General features: G+C 40.4%; 2 protein-coding genes and 1 non-coding gene across 7 annotated transcripts in view; all 3 read left to right on the forward strand.

Moving 5' to 3' along the window:
- The window catches only part of PIK3C2A (phosphatidylinositol-4-phosphate 3-kinase catalytic subunit type 2 alpha), a 115,500-nt gene extending 101,753 nt beyond the window's left edge, over positions 1-13,747 (forward strand). For 4 of the 5 annotated variants that reach the window (XM_041729966.1, XM_041729963.1, XM_041729964.1 and 1 more), the window contains exons 26-33: positions 727-836; positions 3,491-3,698; positions 4,952-5,076; positions 7,226-7,343; positions 7,424-7,496; positions 8,420-8,529; positions 8,617-8,742; positions 10,534-13,747. In XM_041729966.1, the coding sequence (XP_041585900.1) occupies positions 727-836; positions 3,491-3,698; positions 4,952-5,076; positions 7,226-7,343; positions 7,424-7,496; positions 8,420-8,529; positions 8,617-8,742; positions 10,534-10,716 (1,053 nt within the window). In that variant the 3' untranslated portion in view covers positions 10,717-13,747. Of the gene's footprint in view, positions 1-726; positions 837-3,490; positions 3,699-3,808; positions 4,247-4,951; positions 5,077-7,225; positions 7,344-7,423; positions 7,497-8,419; positions 8,530-8,616; positions 8,743-10,533 lie in introns of those variants that run through there. The other variant, XM_041729967.1, reaches the window with a different exon arrangement.
- A 4,595-nt stretch (positions 13,748-18,342) lies between these two features.
- Positions 18,343-18,478, forward strand: LOC121476701. The gene has a single exon (XR_005983992.1). It is a non-coding gene; the product is annotated as a U4 spliceosomal RNA (small nuclear RNA).
- A 1,368-nt stretch (positions 18,479-19,846) lies between these two features.
- RPS13 (ribosomal protein S13) lies at positions 19,847-23,325 on the forward strand. The gene is made up of 6 exons (XM_041730704.1): positions 19,847-19,954; positions 20,108-20,156; positions 20,323-20,401; positions 21,984-22,153; positions 22,558-22,658; positions 23,252-23,325. The coding sequence occupies exons 1-6, from the start codon at positions 19,932-19,934 to the stop codon at positions 23,283-23,285; spliced, it is 456 nt and encodes a 151-aa protein (XP_041586638.1). The 5' UTR covers positions 19,847-19,931; the 3' UTR covers positions 23,286-23,325.
- Positions 23,326-23,566: the final 241 nt, after the last annotated feature.

Below are 23,566 nucleotides of genomic sequence, written 5' to 3' on the forward strand. Positions count from 1 at the left end.
GAAATATTATTACCAAAATATTCAAAAATAGCTGCTATGTAAAATATGCCAGACACCATTTATCTAAAATACAAAAAATAAGTCACATCTGCCTTGGGGGTGAGAAGTAAAAGTAACTGAAAAGGACCCTGAGAGAGTGATCTGGGATGCTAGAACATATTTTGTTAATATATACACATCCACATAATTTGGATGTGTTCAGGGACGCCTAGATGGCTCAGCAGTTGAGAGTCTGCCTTCAGCTCAGGGCGTGATCCTGGGGTCTAGGGTTCATGTTCTGCCCGCATCGAGTTCCCTGCAGGGAGCCAGCTTCTCCCTCTGCCTGTGTCTCATGAATAAATAAATAAAACCTTTAAAAAATAATTATAATAATTTGATTGTGTTCAGGTTTCTACTTTTCTGGATGTGGAATAAGTTAAAAGTAAACCTCCACTATGATTATTGTGACTGAACTTGACATAAAAACAGGACTAGACAAAAGGTCTGGATTTCACAGCTTTTATTCAATAAACTGGCTTTGAGACTTCTAACAATTGACTTCCTTGACCTCAGTTTTTCTCATTTATAACTGAATCACTTAGGTCCCTAGAACACAAATACAAACTCCTCAAAACTGTGATTATTTTGTTTGCTTTAGTTGTAATTACTTGGCCAGCTTTTAAGGGACAGGTAGGGAACAGACTTTTTAAAAAGTTTAACTCCCAAACTCTTTTTCCCTTTCTATAGATGATTCCTTCAGGGTTACCAGAACTTACAAGTATTCAAGACTTGAAATATGTTAGAGATGCTCTTCAACCCCAAACTACAGATGCAGAAGCTACAATTTTCTTTACTAGGTAAGGTATATTTAAGTATTTTAGAGAAGGCGCTGAGCTTTGGCTTGTTTTCCTTAGTTTAAACTAATGGTATATATCAAAAATCTGATTTTCAGGAAATAATTGACAGTATTAGCAAATAGTAGCTTTATCAAAAGTATATTTTATGTCAGAGTTTATATGTACTGAATAAATGTAAAGGATTTGCAACAACACTTTTAAAAATAAATTTATTTCTCTTGAAATACCTCAAGTTGTTTTCAGTATATAACTTCAATTATAAACATCTTTATGAACTATTTCTGCAAAACACATGTTCTATAGTGCCAAGTATAAGGTGGTGTTTTGTTTTGTTTTTTTCTAAAATAATATCTGTGCTAATAACTATCTGTACTTTTTCAGGATTTTGCCATAACAATTTTCATTGATACCATAAATATCTAAAACCTTGAACTCTGGGACACTGCTATAGTAAATTGTTACTATATGAACATAGTACTTAAAACACATATACTAATTATTAGCATTTGAACTTGTCATACTTGCTTTATAAGCAGATCTTCCTGGCAAATATGTTCTAAAAGTTTAGTGACCAGGTTGATCACTATCTAGAGGTACCACCTCATTATCATGCCACAACAAGGAGGGACCCATGAGCTCATGTTCTTTTCTCTCTTTTTTCTCTTGCCTTCTTCCTCTTAGTGGGAAAGAGATAGAAAACCGTACTGGACTCCCCTAGTCTCAAGAGTCTGGGCTGAATTGAATTGAAGGAAGCTGACTTTTGTGTAGCCTTCTAAACTAATCCTGATAATTTAGGTATTGATGGATTTTGTATTGTTTTTCAAAAGAGATTCATTGGCTCCTCCGGGCAAAACTATAAAGCAGGCATGTATTAGTCTGCTTGAGCTGCCATAACAAAATACCATAGATGACATGGCCTAAACAATAGACACTTTTAGTTCTAGAGGCGGGGAAGTCCAAGATCAAGGTGCCAGCTGATTCACTTCCTGGTGAGGACTCTAGCTTACAGACATTTGCCTTCTTGTTTCCTCATATGAAGGAAGGAGATAAAGAGCAAGAAAGCTTAGGCTTTCTTCTTCTCATAAGAACACTGATCCTATTGGATCAGAGTTTTATCCGTATGACCTCATCTAATCTTGATTACTGACTCCATAAAGATCCTATGGGGTTCGGGCTCAACGTATGAATTTTGGAGGATACAAATATTCAGTCCATAGCAAGGCAAGAACCTTTGTGTAAGGTTCACAAAGAGCACAAAGGTTCTTGCCTTTTCTTTTGAATCTCTTTCCTCTTTCTGGATTTCTTTATCCTGTTTCTGAGACTTCTTGTTCCCTGTGCATGCCTAAAATGTTTTATCCAAGCCTGCTTTCCAGATTTATCCTCACCAAACCCCCTATCCTTCCAAAACCTCTTTTTTCAACTGAAGGAAATTATGATTATCTGAAGAAGGAATCTGATACCAGAATCTACTATTTGATAGAAGAGATTTTAATTGGACTGCTTTCGATACTTCTTTTTATACCTGTTTAGCGTCACCATCCCTGTTTATTAAAAGGAATTAAATAACGATCATCTTTTTTGACACTTTTGGCATTATACCAATCATCCTCTATCCCTAATAGTTTTTTGGTTAGTGTTGGATCCCACAGAGCTCAAGAAATACACCATCATTTCTTGGAGACAGAGGAATGGGATGAAATGGAGACTTTCTTGTGGTAAAATGTTTTGTTCTGATGGAATATCTTTTTTTTTTTTTTCCTGAAGAATAAAAGAAATCCTTGGCAAAGTGAGAATCTGCTTAATACTTAAAAGGAATCAAAATTGGGGAGGATCCCTGGGTGGCTCAGCGGTTGAGCACCTGTCTTCAGCCCAGGGCATGATCCTGGAGTCCCGGGATCAAGTCCCACATCAGGCTCCCTCCATGGAGCCTGCTTCTCCCTCTGCCTGTGTCTCCACCTCCCCCCCCGCCCCCCCATCTCTCATAAATAAGTAAATAAACAAACAAACAAACAAATAAATAAATAAATAAAATCAATCTTAAAAAAAATTAGGGCACCTGACTGGCCCAGTTAGTAGAGCATGTGACTCTTGATCTTTGGGTTATGAGTTCAAGCTCCATGTTGAGCTCCAAGCCTAGAGCTTTATGTATGTATGTATATATGGATGGATGGATGGATGGATGGATGGATGAGGCAGACGGAGAAGGAGAGAGAGAGAATCTTAAGCAGGCTCCGTGCCCGGCTCGGAGCTCAACATGGGGCTTGATCTCACAACCCTGAGATCATAACCTGAATGGAAATCAGGAGTCTTACACTTAACCAACTGAGCCATCCAGGAGCCCCAAGGGCCTAGAGCTTACTTTAAAAGAAGGTGTATATATTTTGATAGATAGATAGATAGATAGATAGATAGATAGATAGATAGATAGATAAAAAGAAAAGGGGTGCCTGGCTGGCTCAGTTGATGGAGCATGCAACTCTTGATTTCAGGGTTTAAGTTTGAACCCCACGTTGGGTGTAGAAATTAAAAATAAAATCTTAAAATATTTTAACAAAAAGAATGAAAATATTTTTCATCCTTTATTATATTCAAAGAACTGAACATGTTTTCTCATGAACATTTACTATTAACATATTTTTCTGATTATTTTGTAGGCTTATTGAATCAAGTTTGGGAAGCATTGCCACAAAGTTTAACTTCTTCATTCACAATCTTGCTCAGTTGCGTTTTTCTGGTCTTCCTTCCAATGATGAGCCCATTCTTTCATTTTCACCCAAAACATACTCGTTTAGACAAGATGGTCGAATCAAGGAAGTCTCTGTTTTCACTTACCATAAGAAATACAATCCAGATAAACATTATGTAAGTTTGGTTTTAGTATTTGTAGAGACTAATGAATGCATGCATTACTGTTGTCTTTTCCTGGTTCCCTCACTGACTATGCTAAATTTCCAAACATTTGTTGTTTTCAGACTTCTTTCCTCCATGGATGGTCCAAAAATAAATAAATATTTGAGGAATCCCTAATTGTTTTTTGGTATTTACTTCTTGGTAAATTTGCTCCCAAACCATGGGAGACAAATGATAATCTTCCTTTCAGAGACAAGACTTAAAGGGTAGTGCTATTTTGCTTTTTCTCTTTCCTTCAATTTGTTCTTAAAGGTAAAGCTTGCTTATTGTAACATTCAGCCTATGTAAAAGTGCATAAAGTCTTCAGTTCTCATTCCACTTTCTAGGAATGAAATATTATTAAACACACATACATATATAAAGTTCATCTTTGAACAAAAACAAGATGTTTAGTATTTCACACCACCCCTCATAAGGTAGCATTATGTTTTTCATACTTGTGCTAATATTTTTTGGGGGAAAATACTTTGCAGCACAGTCTTTAAATTTTAGACAAATTGATATTTTAGAAAGCAACTTTATTATTTTAATTTTCACCTATTGTTAGTAAATTTTTGTAAGTTTATTTAGTATTTTATTGAGTATTCCATTCTTTCCCCCAATGATTTATAATAGTATGTAACATTATAATATAGGTATTATAATGCTGGTATATTTTAAATGTACTAAATTTATATATATCTTTGAATTTATTTTTGGTCTTATGAAGATAAATATGACTTTTTTCTACAACAGTAATTTACTCTGTAAAGTACTGTGACTTTATAATAATTTAAATATGCAGTAAGACAAGTTTTCCCTCATCCTCCTGCTACCATAAATTTTTCCTTTCTCACTTACTCTCTTAAGTGAACTTAGTAATATGTTCATCGGAAATGTACTAAATTTGTACATTTATAAATTTATACATTTCAGGATACATTTATTATATTTAAACCTGGAAATAGAAGACTTTCACTTTTTAGTTTTGTATCTATATATAAAGTTTTTATATCTTTACAGTGATTAATATCCTTTTAGATATAGTTAGATGTGCCATAAATACAATTACTTATGTTTGCTGTTTCCTCTTAGTGACATATATATTATGAAGTTAAAAGCACTTGGACTACACATAGAATGGTCAAGCTATAAATTTTCTGTTAGGAAAGGTGATTTTTTTTTGTTTTTAAATCTAATGTGTTTGGGATGTGGTTTCTTTTCAGATTTATGTAGTCCGAATTTTGAGGGAAGGACAGCTTGAGCCATCATTTGTGTTCCGGACTTTTGATGAATTCCAGGAACTTCACAATAAGCTCAGTATTATTTTTCCACTTTGGAAGTTACCAGGGTATGTTCCCATTTTTTCCCAGGAGATAATTTCTTACCAAGTATAGGTCATAAGCTTTGTGTAAACATTTATTAAGTTACAATGGGCCATGTGTGACTGATTTTCCTTTGTATCACAAGGGCCTGATACCTAGACAAGGAAGAAGGCTTTGTTGGATGAGTAAACAGTGAATAAATTATCAAGATCCTAAACTTAATTAAAATAGGGGATTTTCAGGTAGCCACAGTGGCGCAGCGGTTTAGCGCTGCCTGCAGCCCAGGGTGTCATCCTGGAGACCCGGGATTGAGTCCCACGTCAGGCTCTCTGCATGGAGTTGGCTTCTCCCTCTGCCTGTGTCTCTGCCTTTCTCTCTCTGTCTCTCATGAATAAATAAATAAAATCTTTTAAAAATTAAATAAATAGGGATCCCTGGGTGGTGCAGCGGTTTAGTGCCTGCCTTTGGCCCAGGGCGCAGTCCTGGAGACCCGGGATCGAATCCCACGTCGGGCTCCCGGTGCATGGAGCCTGCTTCTCCCTCTGCCTCTCTCTCTCTCTCTCTCTCTCTGTGTGACTATCATTAAAAAAAAAAAAGACTTCAGGGATCCTGGGTGGCGCAGCGGTTTAGCGCCTGCCTTTGGCCCAGGGCGCGATCCTGGAGACCCGGGATCGAATCCCACGTCGGGCTCCCGGTGCATGGAGCCTGCTTCTCCCTCTGCCTGTGTCTCTGCGCCTCTCTCTCTCTCTCTCTCTCTCTCTCTGACTATCATAAATAAATAAAAATTAAAAAAAAAAAAAGAAAGAAAAAAAAAAGACTTCAGAATAAAAATAAATAAATAATAAATAAATAAGTAAATAAATAAATAAAATGAATAAATAAAAAAATAGAATAGGGGATTTTCTGGCTTTCTATTTCAGTTAAGCTTTTTTTTTTTTTTAATCATATCAGGTTAGTCAAATCATTACTTCAACTACCTTTACAATGAGATCAAGAAACTTAGCTGAAGCTTTTAATTTCTTGTCTCTATCATAGTAAGTAACACGAGATAATGGGGATCCCTGGGTGGCTCAGTGGTTTAGCGCCTGCCTTTGGCCCAGGGCGTGATCCTGGAGTCCCGGGATCGAGTCCCGCATCAGGCTGCCGGCATGGAGCCTGCTTCTCCCTCCTCCTGTGTCTCTGCCTGTCTCTCTCTATGTCTATCATAAATAAATAAATAAATCTTAAAAAAAAAACACACATAAATAATTTGGGATCTCGGTTTTAGAAAAGTCATATTTTAGGGATCCCTGGGTGGCACAGCGGTTTAGCGCCTGCCTTTGGCCCAGGGCGTGATCCTGGAGACCCGGGATCGAATCCCACGTCAGGCTCCCGGTGCATGGAGCCTGCTTCTCCATCTGCCTATGTCTCTGCCTCTCTCTCTCTCTCTCTATCATAAATAAATAAATAAAAAATTTTTAAAAAAATAAATAAAAAGAAAAGTCATATTTTAAATCACTGCAGAAATAATTATGGCCACTCCTCTAAAAAATAATAAGCTGAGGCATTGAGACTGTTGGTCACAATCTTAGGACTTAGTTTTGTATCTGTTACCCTTTCAAAACCCCCCAGTTTTAATGTAGTTAATGACCAATAGATTTCCTATGTCAAGTTGCTCGTATATTCAGACTAGATCTCAGGAGTAGAGTCAACAAAGTGGGCATCAGAGTTTATTTGCACATCAGTCTCATTTTTCATTGCCAGCAAAATAAGCAGGTTAAGTTTACCTTGCTTGATTTGGGCCCTATGTCATTTGTGGACAGAGTATCGACATGGTATGGGACTAATAACAGTAGAGTAATGATTATTTTGGAAGATACACTACATATAAAATATTTGTGAATGGAGTAATCTTTAGAAAAAATAGTAGAAAATAAGTAATAAGTAGCAAAATAGCAAAACAGTATCTCTTTTGTACCAAGATTTATAAAAGGCTAACAGGTACTTGAACTGTTTTATCTCCAGTACTTTGAGAAGAAATTACAAACATTTACTTTCTGGATTAAAATTCTACTTTGAATTTAAGCACATATTTTTTTAAACATAATGTATTTCTAAATAAATATTGTGCTTAATTCTGTAAATACTTTCCGGTGAAATAATTTAAATCCCATTTGTTTGTGTTTTCTTTTGTAGCTTTCCTAATAGGATGGTTCTCGGCAGAACACACATAAAAGATGTAGCAGCCAAAAGGAAAATTGAGTTAAACAGTTATTTACAGAATTTGATGAGTGCTTCAACGGATGTAGCAGAGGTAACTGTCCTAATTGAAAAAAGAACATACTATTTTTTGTGATACATATTTTAATTATTTTTTTTTCTCTTCTATCTTAGTGTGATCTTGTTTGTACTTTTTTCCACCCTTTACTTCGTGATGAAAAAGCTGAAGGACTCGCTAGGTCAGCAGGTATGATTATCTTTTTTTTTTTTTAATTAATAATTCATGGCTTCCCTATGACTTGCAAGTTTATAATTTCTCATTGAATGTGATAGACTGACAGTGGAGTTACTGGCTATATTCCAGTGAGAATGAGAGGAGGGTATTCCTTTTAAGCCCCTTAATTTCTGGATAAATATAATTTTCCTAATAGAATGTGATTTTTAAAGAACCATAAATCAGGGATGCCTGGGTGGCTCAGCGGTTTAGCACCTGCCTTCGGCCAGGGTGTGGATCCTGGAGTCCCGAGATCAAGTCCCATGTGGGGCTCCTTGCATGGAGCATGCTTCTCCCTCTGCCTGTGTCTCTGCCTCTCTCTCTCTCTCTCTCTCTCTCTCTCTCTCTCTCTATGTCTCTCATGAATAAATAAATAAAATATTTTTTTAAAAAAACAATAAATCAGTGGCCTACTAGGTTATTTACCTTGTTCTTTCCCCACATATGATCTTGGAATTCAAGCAAAATTTTTTAGAGGGGGTACTTGAATGGCTCAGTTGGTTAATTGTCTGCCTTCAGCTCAGGTCATCATCTCAGGGTCCTGGGATTGAGCCCCACATCAGGCTCCCTGCTCACTGGGGAGTCTGCTTCTCCTTCTTCCTCTGCCCCTCCCCCTGCTTGTGTCTCACACTCTCAAATAATATTTTTTTTATTTTTTAAAGATTTTATTTATTTATTCATGAGAGACACACAGAGACAGAGAGACAAAGGGAGAGGCAGGCTCCGTGCAAGGAGCCCAATGTGGGACTCGATCCCGGGACTCCAGGATCACGCCCTGGGCCAAAGGCAGTTGCTAAACCGCTGAGCCACCAGGGATCCCCTTAAATATTTAAAAAGAAAATTTAATGCCATAGTTTGTACCACTGTAAGCAAGATAAACATATTTATATTTTCAGATGCAGGTCCATTCAGTCCTACTCCAGGCCAAATTGGAGGAGCAGTGAAGTTATCTGTCTCTTACCGAAATGGTACTCTTTTTATCATGGTGATGCACATCAAAGATCTTGTGAGTGATTATAAATAATGATGATTGTAGAGAAAACCTATACCTTGGTAGGAAGCATTACTGTTAAGGAAATGCTTTTCTTTATAGGTTACTGAGGATGGAGCTGACCCAAATCCATATGTCAAAACATACCTACTTCCAGATACCCATAAAACATCCAAACGTAAAACCAAAATTTCACGAAAAACTAGGAATCCAACATTCAATGAGATGGTAAGTTAAAATTATTTCTAGAAATGTCCTAGGTTTGTTCTTTTGAGCTTTTAAGTTTTAAACACTTTAACATTTATAGGTACCAGTTGCAGAACTATTTTTTGTAGTAATAGAGCTGATCAATAGCAGTATAGTGGTATTTAACAAAATGTTGTGGAATTAAGCCCACCATCTTTGAACCTCCCCCCTAACAATATTTTCAAAAAGTGGATGTCCAGTCTGTGCTGAAATACTTCTAGGCCATCCACTTTGTTTTGGGCAGTTCCACTCTTAGGTTGTTTTTTATACTGGGCTATAATCTTCACTCCCTGTAGTTTGCACCTGTAGGTCTGAGTTGTACTGCTTGGAACCACACGGAACTTGCTCTTTCTCCTATGTGGCAGCCCTTCAGATGACTGAAATTCTCAAATGCCCTTCCTATTTATCCTTTTAACATCTTCACTACCTTTCCTTTTGTTTGATAAGATGTAGTTTCAAAATCATCCTGCTTCTGATTCTTTTTAACCTTTCAGTAACCCATGTCAGAGTATTCTAAACTGAAAGCAGTAAGCTAAGCATCAACTGAACAGGATAAAGCAAAACTGTTGACTTTGCTGCGCTACTCATGGTCAACTTACAGACTTACTCCTCTGTTAAAACCTGCTAACACACACACACACACACAAAAAAAAAACCTGCTAACACCTAGCTACTTTTTTTAAGATAAACATTATTTGAGTATATCAACATTACATCCACACAAAAAATGTCGGGATAGAGATTTGGAAGAAAATAAATGTGGATTTTCATCAGGGTTAGTTTGTTAAAACCAGAGTAGCCTTTCAGCTCTTTAAAAGCATATACAGGGATCCCTGGGTGGCGCAGCACTTTAGCGCCTGCCTTTGGCCCAGGGCGCGATCCTGGAGACCTGGGATTGAGTCCCATGTCAGGCTCCCAGTGCATGGAGCCTGCTTCTCCCTCTGCCTGTGTCTCTGCCTCTCTCTCTCTCTCTCTCTCTCTCTCTCTCTCTGTGTGTGTGACTATAATAAATAAATAAAAATTAAAAAAAATAAATAAAAATAAAAGCATATACACTGGTGAAGACCAGTTGGTGTTATTCTCAAAAAGTAGTGTTGGCTTTTTTCCTAGTTACTAGTGTTGTACTTTCAAGAAATAAAACGTAGTTGGTTTTTTAATTTTTATTAGTCAAACAGAAGGACTAGATTAGAGAGATTTTTCTCAGAAGTATGATAAGGCTTTGTTAAAAAAAAATCTAAGTGTCGAATGTGGTGTTTCAAAGAGCTTTTTAGAATTCCAGATTTGTTGTAAACTGTATCTGTAGTTGGTAAATTTGCATTAGAGTGTGGATAATCATTTCATGGTATATAAAATCTAACAAAAAAAGACAACAACAAAAAAACTCTAATCCTTCATTATTTGTAAAATGATAGTTATCCCCACTTGCTTCCTTCCATTCTCCTACCCAGGTCCAAGATCATCTGAAGGCATGCCGCCTCCTAATTGCTTTTCCCTTCCCCATACTTCCATCTCAGAAAATCCATGTTTTTAGTTTTTAGCCAATAATAATTTTCTAGTTTGTGCATTTCTATGTCAGACACTCAGAGGAATGATAAACCAAGACAAAATGCACATCTAAAGTAGGAAACAAATTCCATCAGATGTGTTTGTAATCAATGTCATTAATTGTAGACTTGACTACTGATCTCCCTTCTCTTTTTACTTGAAATAATCCAAGAAGCCAACCAAACAAAAAATTTGTAACTTACTGTTTTCTTTTTGCCTTTGCTGTAGCTTGTGTACAGTGGATATAGCAAGGAAACCTTAAGACAGAGACAGCTTCAACTGAGTGTTCTTAGTGCAGAATCTCTGCGGGAGAATTTTTTCCTGGGTGGAGTGACCCTGCCTTTGAAGGATTTCAACTTGAGCAAAGAGACGGTTAAGTGGTATCAGCTGACAGCAGCAACCTATTTGTAAGCTAGTGAATTTCTGAGCTTTGGAAGCAAGAACGGTTATAAATGTGTATACACACATACATACTTGGGGATTTTGTATAGTATTTTTATACTTGGACAGAAATAATAAAGGTAAATGTACTTACTGCATTTCAATACATCTGTTGGACCAGTCACATAATTAACTTTTTTGAACATGTTGAAGCCATTGATGTTTTAGAGTCATTATACAGAATGCTATAAACCCTGAACTTAATATATAATAAGTCCCGACAAAGACTTTGAGTTGGTAAAGGATTTAATCCTCTCTTGATTAATTCAGAGTAATAGCTTTAGTTTGGTCTGATAGTACTATGTCAGTTCAGCCATCTATTTTGCATTGTTTCTTACACAGACACAGCACATTTGTTTTCCTGTTTTGCACCTTTTACAGCCTTTACCACTGTGTGTGTTCACAAACACCAAAGGAAAGGAAAGGTGCGGGATATTACCAGAAAATGCAGCTGCTATTCACAGGGCCGAAAGCAAAGCACAAATAATAGATAGTTATGTTCAGAACTACTATGTAGTTTATAGAAGTAGGGGAAAATAATACTGCTTTTTTTTTATCACCCATGTCTTTAAAACCTTTTTCAGAATAAGTGCCAATCACTGAAGTTGTAAATAGTGGTGCCTTAACTTCATATGCTTCCCTGGCACTTCATTCTGATCTTTTCCTGACTTGATAATGAGTAAGTAGTTTTCACTCATTTTCAATTTCAAGTAACTAAAGAATTATGTACATTTACTAATGTTTTTCCCATAGAAAGATCATTTTTTCTACTTCTCATGTTTTTGTTGCCCCATAACTGAATGAGAGTCATCGATGTAACTGTATGCTAAATGCCATCATTCCATTATAATCCTCCATTTACTTCCAGGAGTGTGACTTGAACTTTGGTAATCCACCTCCATGTATCTGTACTTCACTTTCTCATTAAGCAAGTGAAAATTGTTCACTCATGTACCCATTCCTATTTGGTAGAAGAACTCCATGAATAGGGCAGACTCTTCACAGGAGGCCCAGGACAAGAATTCTAGGGTCCAGACTGAATTTTATTGTAGACTTTCATAGCAAAGTTTGTCTTGTAAGCTGTCTTACTTATATTTGTAAACATTATACATTGACATGAATTAATTTCCTTAATATAATGGAATTTAGAATCATAAGAGACATGATTGAAATTATTCTACAGTAACCATTAAGGATAAGATTCATTTTTATTATTCGTTCAACTGCACACATACATAATTTTGTGTTTAGTTTGAATAAATGTTTATATATTCTCTTGCCTAGAATATAATTTAAGACACTTTTGTAAATGGTAATAGAGATTGTAGTAATCTAGTTGCTATGAGGTAACTGACACAATATGCAATGAAGAATACCAACAGAGAAAGGACAATCTCTAATTCAGTTGACCATAACATAATTTTTATGAACTGTGCAGATATTTAATGTAAATGGTAAAACCTACAGAGCAGAAATAGAATAGTTGAGGATGTATCAGTGGGATAGGTTTAAAACACACACACACACACACACACACACACACACACACTCTTGAAATTTTTTTGGTGCCTAACACTAATGGTCCATTTGTAGGAAACCCCGTTAGTATGATATATGAATGTCTTTTTTTTTTTAACGTTAAAATGTGTTGTCTATTTAATAATTTAATTAAAATGCAAATCAAGCACCACTGTTTATTTACTTTTTCCACACCCAGTTAACATTTCCTTAAAGTGTATAAGTACTTTTCAGATATAAATAAGTGCTAGATATTTCCACGTAAGCTTTTGAGATCTAATTCCATTCCATGAGTTGTCATTTAGCCATTGGGGGAAATAAAAAAGAAAAAAGTAAAAAAGGCAAAAAAAACCCTTGTCTTGGTAAAAGGTTATTGTTATTTGGTCACAGTGTGTACTGCCTATTTGCAGTCTGTTAACAGCAGTGTCTTTTAGCACATATAATAGAGCTAGAAAATGTGATGTTACTTTTTCAATTATAAGAAATCTGGATTTCTTACCTAAAAATGTATATTATGACTAATACTGTACAGTTAATCAGTCAGGACAAGTGGTAATGTTTTTCTTAATTTAACTCATTTTGTGCCTTCTTTGGTCATTAAAAAAATACACACATATTTTACATATATTTTAATATAAGTTATTTCTTTGTAAAACGCTAATATTCTGCCCTTACCAAAAAAAAAGAAAAGAAAAAGGGACAGAGGCGCCTCTTTGCACTACTACTTTAAGTAGACTTTAAATCAGTTTTTTTTTAAACATTTTTTTTTAAAGCTTGCATTAAAGTAAATCTGAAGCAAAAGTTTGAACAAACTGGCCAAGACACTAATTTTTATGTATAATCACAATGTTTTATACCTGTCTTTACTGAGGAAAAATAATTATGCTACATACAAGTCCTGCCCTAGAATTCTTTCCTCTTGCAGTGTTTTGGGATTTGAAAATAATGGTTTATTCCAAGAACCTATTATTTTCTCTACTGAGGAACCCAATGTAGAACTTGCACTGACATTTTATTACTGCCTTTATAAAAATCTATAGGTAGTTAACTGTTAAGGCATGTATGATCTTTGATAAAGTATTCTTTTATCTTTTCAGATTAAAGTTGTATAAAAGTTTCAATATCTTGCCTTAAATTGGTTAACTATTCTTTCTAGGATTCAAGTATTGTGGCATTTTAAAAAATATATCCAATTTTGATACTTAGACTTCAGGTCAAAATGGACTAAAAGCCCCACTACCATAATCCATGGATTTACTTACATACTGTTTAATTAGCAGTGCAAATAGGAATGAATACGGCAAGTAGTCTCATCTATAAGAACCAAATACTTTAATTATATTAAGGTAGTGAGTAAAGATGTATAATATTTTTATTAATACCTTGAATATATTCAGTGGATTGAATGTGACTTCATAACTGTACTACGATTGTATTAAACTATTTCTGGAATAAAGGAATTCTGCTGTCATTTCTTTCTTCATCAACGTATTAACATTTTTATTTCTAAACTTTGATATGAGCTCAGGGAGCCTGCTGGCTCAGTAGAGCATGCAACTCTTGATCTTAGGGTCGTACATTCGAGCCCCTCATTGGGCATAGAGTTTACTTAAATTTTAAAAATTTAAAAAATAAACGTTGATGTGAACTCACTGCATATCTCACCCAGGAGTTATTAGGTTCAAAAATCCTGAATTTCAAAACTGGCCTATCAGTTGCTCCTAACAATGATAAATCTGACTTCTATCCTGTGATTCTTTGAAACCAAGCCATAGTTCTGGATTGCCACTTTGCCCCATCACCATTTCATATGGTTGGAATGACAAAATATGCAATATTTCCAGACTTCTGTATGTATGGTCCCTCGCCCTGGTGGTTTATTTTAATATTAAATAGTATATAGTAAGAGCATGTTCTATATCTATCTACAGAACAGAGAATTGTAGATTCTTCTGATATCTTACCTCCATCCTGGAGTGATACCAGCATGGGGCTATGGTTCTCAGACCCTAAAGAAAAAAACCCTTTATTTCATCCTTTTTTGAAATACTTTATCATGCAAATTTTAGACATATACAAAATTAGACAACAGTGTAATGAACTCCATGAATGAATCCATCACATACCTTCAATAGTTATTACCTTAGGGCTAATCTTATTGTATCCATATTAGCTAGGATGGGCCTAGGTATAAAATAAAAATCATTATTTGTTTTTGGATTCTTTATTCTTGAATCTTCAGTTCTGAATAATTTATTATGACTTTCTCTTCAGTTAACTCTCGCTTCAACTGTTTACCTCATCCACTCAGTTTTTAATTTTGGTTGTTGTATTTTTTTTTTTTCTAGAACAACTATTTGGTTATTTTTGTTTGCATCATGATCCAGGAAAGAAACAAGACTGCCACCATCAATGGGGGGAGAGATTTTTGTCAACAAATGCTGCTGGGATAATTCATTACATGCAAAAGAATGAAGTGTAGGACTATCAACACTATATACAAAGATTTAAAATACATCAAAGAACTATACATAGCTAAAATTATTAAACTCTTAAAGCATAGGTGTACACCTTTGTAGCCTTGGATTATACGAGTATTTCTTAAGGATGAGACAAAAAGCCCAACTAACAAAAGGAAAATAGATAAATTGGTTCATCAAGATTAAAAACTTTTGTGCCTCGGGATGTCTGGGTGGCTCAGCGGTTGAGCATCTGCCTTCAGTTGAGGGGGTGATCCTGGAATCCTGGGATCGAGGCCCGTGTCGGGCTCCCTGCATGGAGACTGCGTCTCCCTCTGCCTAGGTCTCTGCCTCTCTCTCTGTTTCTCTCATGAATAAATAAATAAAATCTTTAAAAAATTTTTTTGTGTGTGCCTCAAAGGACACTATCAAGGTAAAAAGCTCGCCAAATGAGAATACTTGCAGATTATATGTCTGATAAGACTGGTATCCAGAGTATTAAAATAACTCTGAAACTCAGTAATAGAAAGCTAGCCCAATTTAAAAATGGGCAAAGAACTTTAAATAGATATTTCTTCAAAATGACCAAAAATCACATGAGAAGATGCTCCACATTATTAATCATTAGGGAAATGCAAATCAAGATGAAGTGATACCAGGACACCTGGGCGCCTCAGCGGTTGAGCGTCTGCCTTAGGCTCAGGGCATGATCCTGGAGTCTCAGGATCGAGTCCCACATCGAGCTCTGCGTGGAGCCTGCTGCTCTCTCTGCCTATGTCTCTGCCTCTCTCTCTCTCGTGAATAAGTGAATAAAATCTTAAAAACTATAAGATACCAATTTATACACACTAGGACAGCTAGAATTTTTAAAAAGTGGAGTGTTCGCTTTGGCAGCACATACACTAAAAAGTGTGGAGAATCTCAAGCCCTCCTCCCTACATTCCTTTTTTTTTTCTCCCTACATTTCTGATGGGAATGTAAAGTGCAGCTTATATACAAAACATCTGGCAGTTGTCAGAAAAGTTACCCTATGACCTGGCAATTCATTATATATATATATATATATTGCAAGAGAACTAAAAACAGATACTCTGATACTTGTACCCAAGTGTTCATAGCATTATTCATAATGGCCAAATAGTCAAAATGGGCCAAATGTCCATCAACTGATGAATGAGTAATTAAAGTGTGGTATAGCCATACAGTGGAATACTATTTGGCCATATAAAGTTCTGAAGCACTGGGGCACTTGGCTGGCTCAGTCATTGGAGCATGTGACTCTTGATCTCAAGGTTGTGTTCAAGCCCCACACTGGGCATGGAGCCTACTTTAAAAACAAAAAACGGGCAGCCCCGGTGATGCAGCGGTTTAGCGCTGCCTGCAGCCCAGGGCGTGATCCTGGGTCAGATCCTGGATCGAGTCCCACATCAGGCTCCCTGCATGGTGCCTGCTTCTCCCTCTGCCTGTGTCTCTGCCTCTCTCTCTCTCTCTCTAGCTGTGTCTCTATGAATAAATAAATAAAGTCTTTAAAAAAAAAGAAAAATAAAACACTGATAGATGGGCAGCCCTGGTGGCCCAGAGGTTTAGCACCGCCTTTGGCCCAGGGTGTGATCCAGGATGGAGTCCCACATCAGGCTCCCTGTATGGAGCCTGCTTCTTCCTGCCTGTGTCTCTGCCTCTCTCTGTGTCTGTCATGAATAAATAAATAATTTTTTTTAAGATTTATTTATTTATTCATGAGAGACAGGCAGAGGGAGAAGCAGGCTCCATGCAGGGAGCCCAATATGGGACTTGATCCCAGGACTCCAGGATCATGCCCTGGGTGGAAGGCAGGCGCTAAACCAGAGCCACCCAGGGATCCCCAATAAATAAAATCTTAAAAAAAAAAAAAAACATTGATAAATGCTACAATATGGATGAACCTTGAAAAATACTATGATAGGAAACCACACACAAAAGGCCATATATTGTATGATTCAATTTATATGGAATCTCCAGGACAGGCAAACCCATAGAGACAATACAAAATAGTCCTTGTCAAGGCCTGTGGGGAGACTGGAGAGTAATTGCTTAGAGAGTACAAGGCTTTTGGGGGTGATGAAGACTGGAATTAGTGGTGATGGTTGCAGCATACTGTGAAAATACTAAGGCACTGAATTGTACACTTTAAAATGGTTAAAATAACAAACTTTAGGGCATGTGAATTTTACCTCAAAGAAAGATGTCTTAGAATCCTGGGGCAGGGACACATTGGATGGCTCAGCGGTTGAGCGGCAGCCTTTGGCTCAGCTTGTGATCCTGGAGACCAGGGATCAAGTCCCACATCGGGCTCCCTACAAGGAGCCTGCTTCTCCCTCTGCCTGTATCTCTGCCTCTCTGTGTCTCTCATGAATAAATAAAGAAAATCTTTAAAAAAAAAAAAAAAAAAAAAGAATCCTGGGGCACCTGGGTAGCTTAGTTAAGCATCTGCATTTGCCTCAAGTCATGATTCCAGGGGCCTGGTATGAGCTCCACATTGGACTCCCTGCTTCTCAGGGAGCCTGCTTCTTTCCCTGCTGTTCCTCTTGCATGTGCTCTCTCTCAAATGAAATCTTTTTCTTTTTTAAAGATGTATTTTTTTATTTATTTATGATAGACAGAGAAAGAGGCAGAGACACAGGCAGAGGGAGAAGCAGGCTCCATGCCGGGAGCCCCACGCGGGACTCCATCCCGGGACTCCAGGATCGCGCCCTGGGCCAAAGGCAGGTGCGAAACCACTGAGCCACCCAGGGATCCCTAAAATCTTAAAAATAAATAAAGTTCAAACCTGCAGGAGGAGTGCTAGGAAAATGTCACAGATTTGTATATTGTGAAGATAATAGGATGTTATGTCGGAAAGGAGGATAACTTTAGATGGTCTTCAGGGAAGGCTCTTTCTTTTCTTTCATAAGAAAAAGAAGTGGGTGCCTGAGTGGCTCAGCGGTGGAACATCTGTCTTTGGCTCGGGTCGTGATCCCCGAGTCCGGGGGTCCAGTCCGGCATTGGGCTTCCTGCATGGAGCCTGTTTCTTCCTCTGCTTATGTCTCTGCCTTTTTCTGTATCTCTCATGAATAAATTTAAAAATCTTAAAAAAAATAAAAAAGTGCAACCAGGGGGAGAGGGAGAAGCAGGCTCCTCACTGAGCAAGGAGTCCAATGTGGGCCTCAATCCCAGGACCCTGGGGATGCCTGGGTGGCTCAGGATTGAGTGTCCGCCTTTGGTTCAGGGTGTGATCCTGGAGTCCCAGGATTGAGTCCTGCATGGGGCTCCCTGCTTGGAGCCTGCTTCTCCCTCTGCCTGTGTCTCTGCCTGTCTTTCATGAATAAATAAATAAAATCTTAAAAAAATAAAATTTTTAAAAAGGTCACTCTGCTAGGGGAACCTGGGTGGCTCAGTTACATTAAGTGTCTACCTTTGGCTCAGATCATGATCTTGGGGTCCTGGGATGCAGCTCTGCCTCAGGTTCCCTGCTCAGTGGGGAATCTGCTTCTCCCTCTCCCTCCGCCCCACCCCCAGCTCATGCTAGCTCTTGCTATCAAATATAAATTTAAAAAAAAATTTTCTGTAAAGATTTTATTTATTCATGAGAGACACAGAAAAAAGCTTTGGGCAGTGGCAGTATCGTAGCCAATGAGGTTTATCCGGGGCGCGATTATTGCTAATTGAGAGACACAGAAAAAAGGCAGAGACATAGGCAGAGAGAAAATGTGTTCGTGATATATTTTTGTGGTAAAGCTGAGAACAAGACAGAAAGGAAAAAGATGAGATTCTAAGGATTGTGGTTTGAGCAAACGGGTAGTGTTTAACTGAAATTAAGGGGTTTGGAGTAGGTGGCTAGGGATGGGGCTTAGGAATTGGAGCCTTGTTAATTCCGAGATACCTATTCCATATCTGCACTAAAGATGTACTTTGGCTAATGGTAAGAACGCATCCTTGCTAGGAGAAAATAGATTACGCAATTTGAATGGAATTCCCTTTTTTTTTTTTTTTAAAGGTTTAATTTATTTATTCATGAGAGACACGGAGACACAGGCCGAGGGAGAAGGAGGCTCCCTGCGGGGAGCCCGATGCGGGGCTCGATCCCAGGACCCGGGGCCTAGCGGGCGCCCCTTGAATTCCTGATGCTTTAGAAGAAAATCGCGCATCAGTGATTGGCTGAAGGAGTAACAGCAGAGGTGGCTGTTCTGGTCCGTGGGAGTTTTCTAAGTCTCCGCGGTTATTTTGAACCCTGATACCCTGATTTCCCTGCGTCCCCCTCCCCGGGGCCCAGCTGCGCTTTGAGCAAAGCCCTTCACTGCCGCGTCTTCCAGCTCCTCGTACGCGCCGGCGCCGAGTCCGCGTCGTAGGGAGTTTCAGCGGCAGTTCCGCCGGGCCGGGCCGGACGCACGTGCTGCTGCCGCCTCCTCCCCCACAGCCCTCCCTCCGCACAGCCGGCCGGGCCCTCGCTGCCGGGCTCGGCGAGCTCCGCGCTGGGGCCCGCGGCTCCCGGAGGGGCCGCCCCACACAGCTCCCGGCGCCGCCCAGCGCCTCCCCGCCCGCTGCCGGGGAAAGGTGAAAGCTTCCCAGGTGGAGGGGGAGGTCCTCCAGGGCCTGGTTCAAAATCCCGGGTTCTTCTCTGGGGTCAGAGCTTAAGTCAGGAGCGGAACTAAGAGGTGGTCGCGGTGGCCGGCGGTAAGGACCACGATTCCAGTGCAGCGCCTGTCGCCGCGGTATTGCACCTGTGCATCCACGACCTGCAGGCGCGGCCTCTGCGGTGGCCAGTGCCACGCACCACCAGACCTGGCGCTGCTGCACGAAAGAACACCTGTGCGTGGCTGAGCTTCAGGCGCTCAAATTCGCTGAGCGGCGACGGCTCACGCTCCCTCCCAGGTCGGGACTCGAACCTGCACGAATATAAGCGCAGGCAGCTCCTCCCGAAAGTGCGCGGGCAGCGGCCTTAACCTCGCGCGCCGGCCCGAGGCCCCTCGATGCCCTGAAGCATGCCGGGATGTGTAGTCCTGGGCCCCGAGGGATCTTGCAGGACGACGCCGAAATGCATCTCGGGATGTGCAGCCCCCGTTCGCCCGGGGGGCCGCGCGGCGTAGCTCCGCCCCCTGCGCGCGAGGAGCGCGGACGTGTGTGAGGTCACTTCCTGCGTGGCGGGTGGCTTCCGGCGGCGTCCCGACCCTCGCTCTCTTTTCCGCCGCCATCATGGGTCGCATGCACGCTCCCGGGTGAGCTCGGGGTTCTGAGCGGGTTGCAGGGCTGGGCCGCGGGGCGCGGGGTGTGGGGGGAAGGAGGGCGTGTGGGCGGCGAGCGGAGAGGAGGCTTTCTTGGCCGTGGTGGCACTGAGCAGCGCCTCATCCCGAGACCGTTTCCCTTCCCAGGAAGGGCCTGTCCCAGTCGGCTCTGCCCTACCGCCGCAGCGTCCCCACCGTAAGTAGCGTGCGGGGCCCGGGAGGCGGCGGGGCGGGGAGGGGGCTGCCCTGCGGCCGTCGGGAGGACGGGTGCCGGGCCCCTCACGTGTGCCTGGGGAGCGCCGCTGGGCGCCGCGGCCGTCCGCGCTGTCCCGGCCTAAGGCCAGGTTCTCTTGCGTCCACAGTGGCTGAAGCTGACGTCCGACGACGTGAAGGAGCAGATCTACAAACTGGCCAAGAAGGGTCTGACTCCCTCGCAGATCGGTGGGTGTGTGCGCGCGTCACGCGGCCCCTCGCGCCTGCCCTCGTGTAACCTGCGGGGGAAGCCGCTGGCGGTGAAGGTGCCGCGGACGTGCTGAGAGAGCCTTTCGGTCGTGTCCCTGGCTTTCCCGCTGCTGGCCCAGGCCTGCTGTTCATTTGTGGGACTCTGGAGTTCCTTATTTGGCATTGGGGAAAATTACTAAAAAATGGTCGCAAAAAAATGTTTTTTTAATTATCTTCTTTATTCATGAGAAACACAGAGAAAGGGAAGCAGAGAGAGTCAGGCTCCATGCGGGGACCCCTATGTGGGACTCGATCCAGGGTCTCCAGGATCACGCCCTGAGCCAAAGGCAGACGCTGAATCGCTGAGCCACCCAGGCGTCCCTGGTCGCCAAAATTAAAGGAGTATTTGCTGTGGGCTAGGCGCTCTCCCTGCCGAATGGTCCTACCCATTTTACCCATACTACTGCCCTCCTTTAGTTCGGACAGCTGCACGTCCAAGTAACCGTGAAGTTCTGTCCATCTTACAGTTGGGGAGGTTGAGGCATGGTGCAGCTCTACACAACTAGACCCAGAGCACGCAGCTGTTGGGTGGAGGAGTTGGGATTGGCGACTCCGTGCTTGTCACGCCCTCACGGTGCGATCTGAACCTCAGTTGTGGGTAGTTTTGTGCACGTGGTTTCATTCAGCAGACGTTTGCCTGCTGTGTGGTTCTGGACCTGAGAATACCCTGGTCAGGAGAAGGGCAAAACGTGTGGCCTCTTTGAGCTTATGTAATCTAGCGGAGGCATCACTCGCTGTAGGAAATCCTAGACTGTCAAGTATTCAGAAGGTGCTGTTTCGAGGTTAAAATACCGCATGTAAAGTTTTTACAAGAACGTCTGATAGAATTACTTATTCATTCATGCATGCATGCATTCATTCATTCATTCATTCATTCATGGGAGACAGGCAGAGGGAGAAGCAGGCTCCCCGCAGGGAGCCCCATGTGGAACTTGATTCTGGACCCCAGGATCACACCTTGAGCCAAAGGCAGATGCTCAACCGCTGAGCCACCCAGGCGTCTCCTGATGGAATTTCTAAATGTTACAGTTGTAATTATTGAGCAAATACATATAGCAGGAATCGCATTGATTTCTTTGGTGGCCTATCATCCAGCAAGTTCGCTATGATGATGTTCTTCCAACATTTGAGGTTTTCTTCGTAAGGGTTTTTCTTTCTTTCTTTTTTTTAAGATTTTATTTATTTATTCATGAGAGACCCAGGGGGCGGGGTGGGGGCAGAGACACAGGCAGAGGGAGAAGCAGGCTCCCTGCAGGGAGCCCAGGATCACGCCCTGGGCTGAAGGCAGATGTTTAACCGCCAAGCCACCCAGGCATCCCAAGGGTTTTTCTTAGTATTCAGTAAACCAGCCTTGGGTATCTGAGTGAACCTTGCACCCATTTTCATGTTTGTTTCTGTGACATATAAGTAATCCCATTATACAGAGGAAAACTTGGAGAATGACCTGGTCTCAGAACCTTGACATTGCATGTTTCAGTTGTGTGTTTGGTAGAGGTGTGTTCAGTTGTGTTTGGTTTTTCAGGTGTGATCCTGAGAGACTCCCATGGTGTTGCACAAGTACGTTTTGTGACAGGCAATAAGATCTTGAGAATTCTTAAGTCCAAGGGACTTGCACCTGATCTCCCTGAGGATCTGTACCATTTGATTAAGAAAGCTGTTGCTGTTCGAAAGCATCTTGAGAGGAACAGAAAGGTAAGAGACTAGAACCGCTTATGTGAACTTAGTAAGGTGTAATGCATCTAATGAGAACTACTTAAAGAGGCTTAAAGCACAAACTTGTTACACTTAGGTTGCTTTGAAATTAAAATTATAACAGAAGAAATTGGGGTTGGGGCCAGCTTTTGCTATGCTATGTGCTGTATATTCAGTTGGTTGAAAGTGTGTTTGTTTGCAGAATTTGTACCTCATTCATGTTAGGGTTTCTGGAAGCCTTAAATTCCCTTAAGGACTCGTTCTAGCCTCATGAACCGTAATCTGTGATTCTATTACAGGGCATTCGGTATTTTCATTAGAGTGCATGGTATTTGCATTCTTTTGTTAAAATAATACTTGGTAATGTTGTAAGTAGTTTTAATTCCATCAACTTTTATTTTTAGGATAAGGATGCCAAATTCCGACTGATTCTGATTGAGAGCCGTATTCACCGATTGGCTCGATATTATAAGACCAAACGAGTCCTCCCCCCCAATTGGAAATAGTAAGTATTAACCTTTTTGGTTAAGAAGAACAGATGTTAGCCATATAGTAAATACAGTAGCAACTGTAGTAAAAGGCCTGTTGGTAAATGTTTTAGCCCCTGCTCTTCAGTTAGCTACTCTCTTAACTCTGCCATTGAAGGAGGAACACATCCATAAACAATGCATAAACAGGCATGGCTGTGGTCCATTGAAACTTTATTTACAAAGACAAGCAAAAGGTCCTATTTTGCAGAGCCCTGATTTAAAACATGAATAAGCCCTTTGAATCATTCTAGACAGTAAAGTTTCAGTTCATACCTCTGCTCCCTATGTTATGTTGTCTTCAGTTTTGCATAGATTGCTTGCTATAATGATTAATTTCCAAACATTAATTTTTCACCAGTTTTTCCTTAATATTTGGTCAGTTCTTCCTTAGCTGAGTGAGGATCTTCATATCTTAAGCTTCAGCACAATAAGCTAATTCAGGAACTTAGTGCATTTTACGTATTTGTGGTTTATTTTAGCTGTTTGGAAATAGCTCCATAGGTGTGAGAGTCTCAGTGAATATGGAGGACCTATTTTAATCCAGCTCTTCCCCTTTTTTCCTTTTCAGCGAGTCATCCACAGCCTCTGCCCTGGTCGCATAAATTTGGCTATGTACTCAAGCAATAAAATCGTTGTCTTCTACTAGAAGCATATGTTGTATTTCTTTCCCTAGAAAAACATGCCAATTCATGTATGTTGATCTTTTTTGATGTGGAAGTGTTTTAGCACAATAAGTGTGTGATTCTACAGAAAGCAGTATCTTTTTTAAGATTTTATTTATTTATTTGGAGAGCATAGCATGAGCAGACAGGGAGAAGCAAGGCTCCTCAGTGAGTGGGGAGCCCAACATTGGGCTCGACCCCATAACCTTGAGATCATGACC

This window comes from Vulpes lagopus, chromosome 15 (genome assembly GCF_018345385.1).
Source record: "Vulpes lagopus strain Blue_001 chromosome 15, ASM1834538v1, whole genome shotgun sequence".
NCBI classification, from domain to species: Eukaryota; Metazoa; Chordata; class Mammalia; order Carnivora; family Canidae; genus Vulpes; species Vulpes lagopus.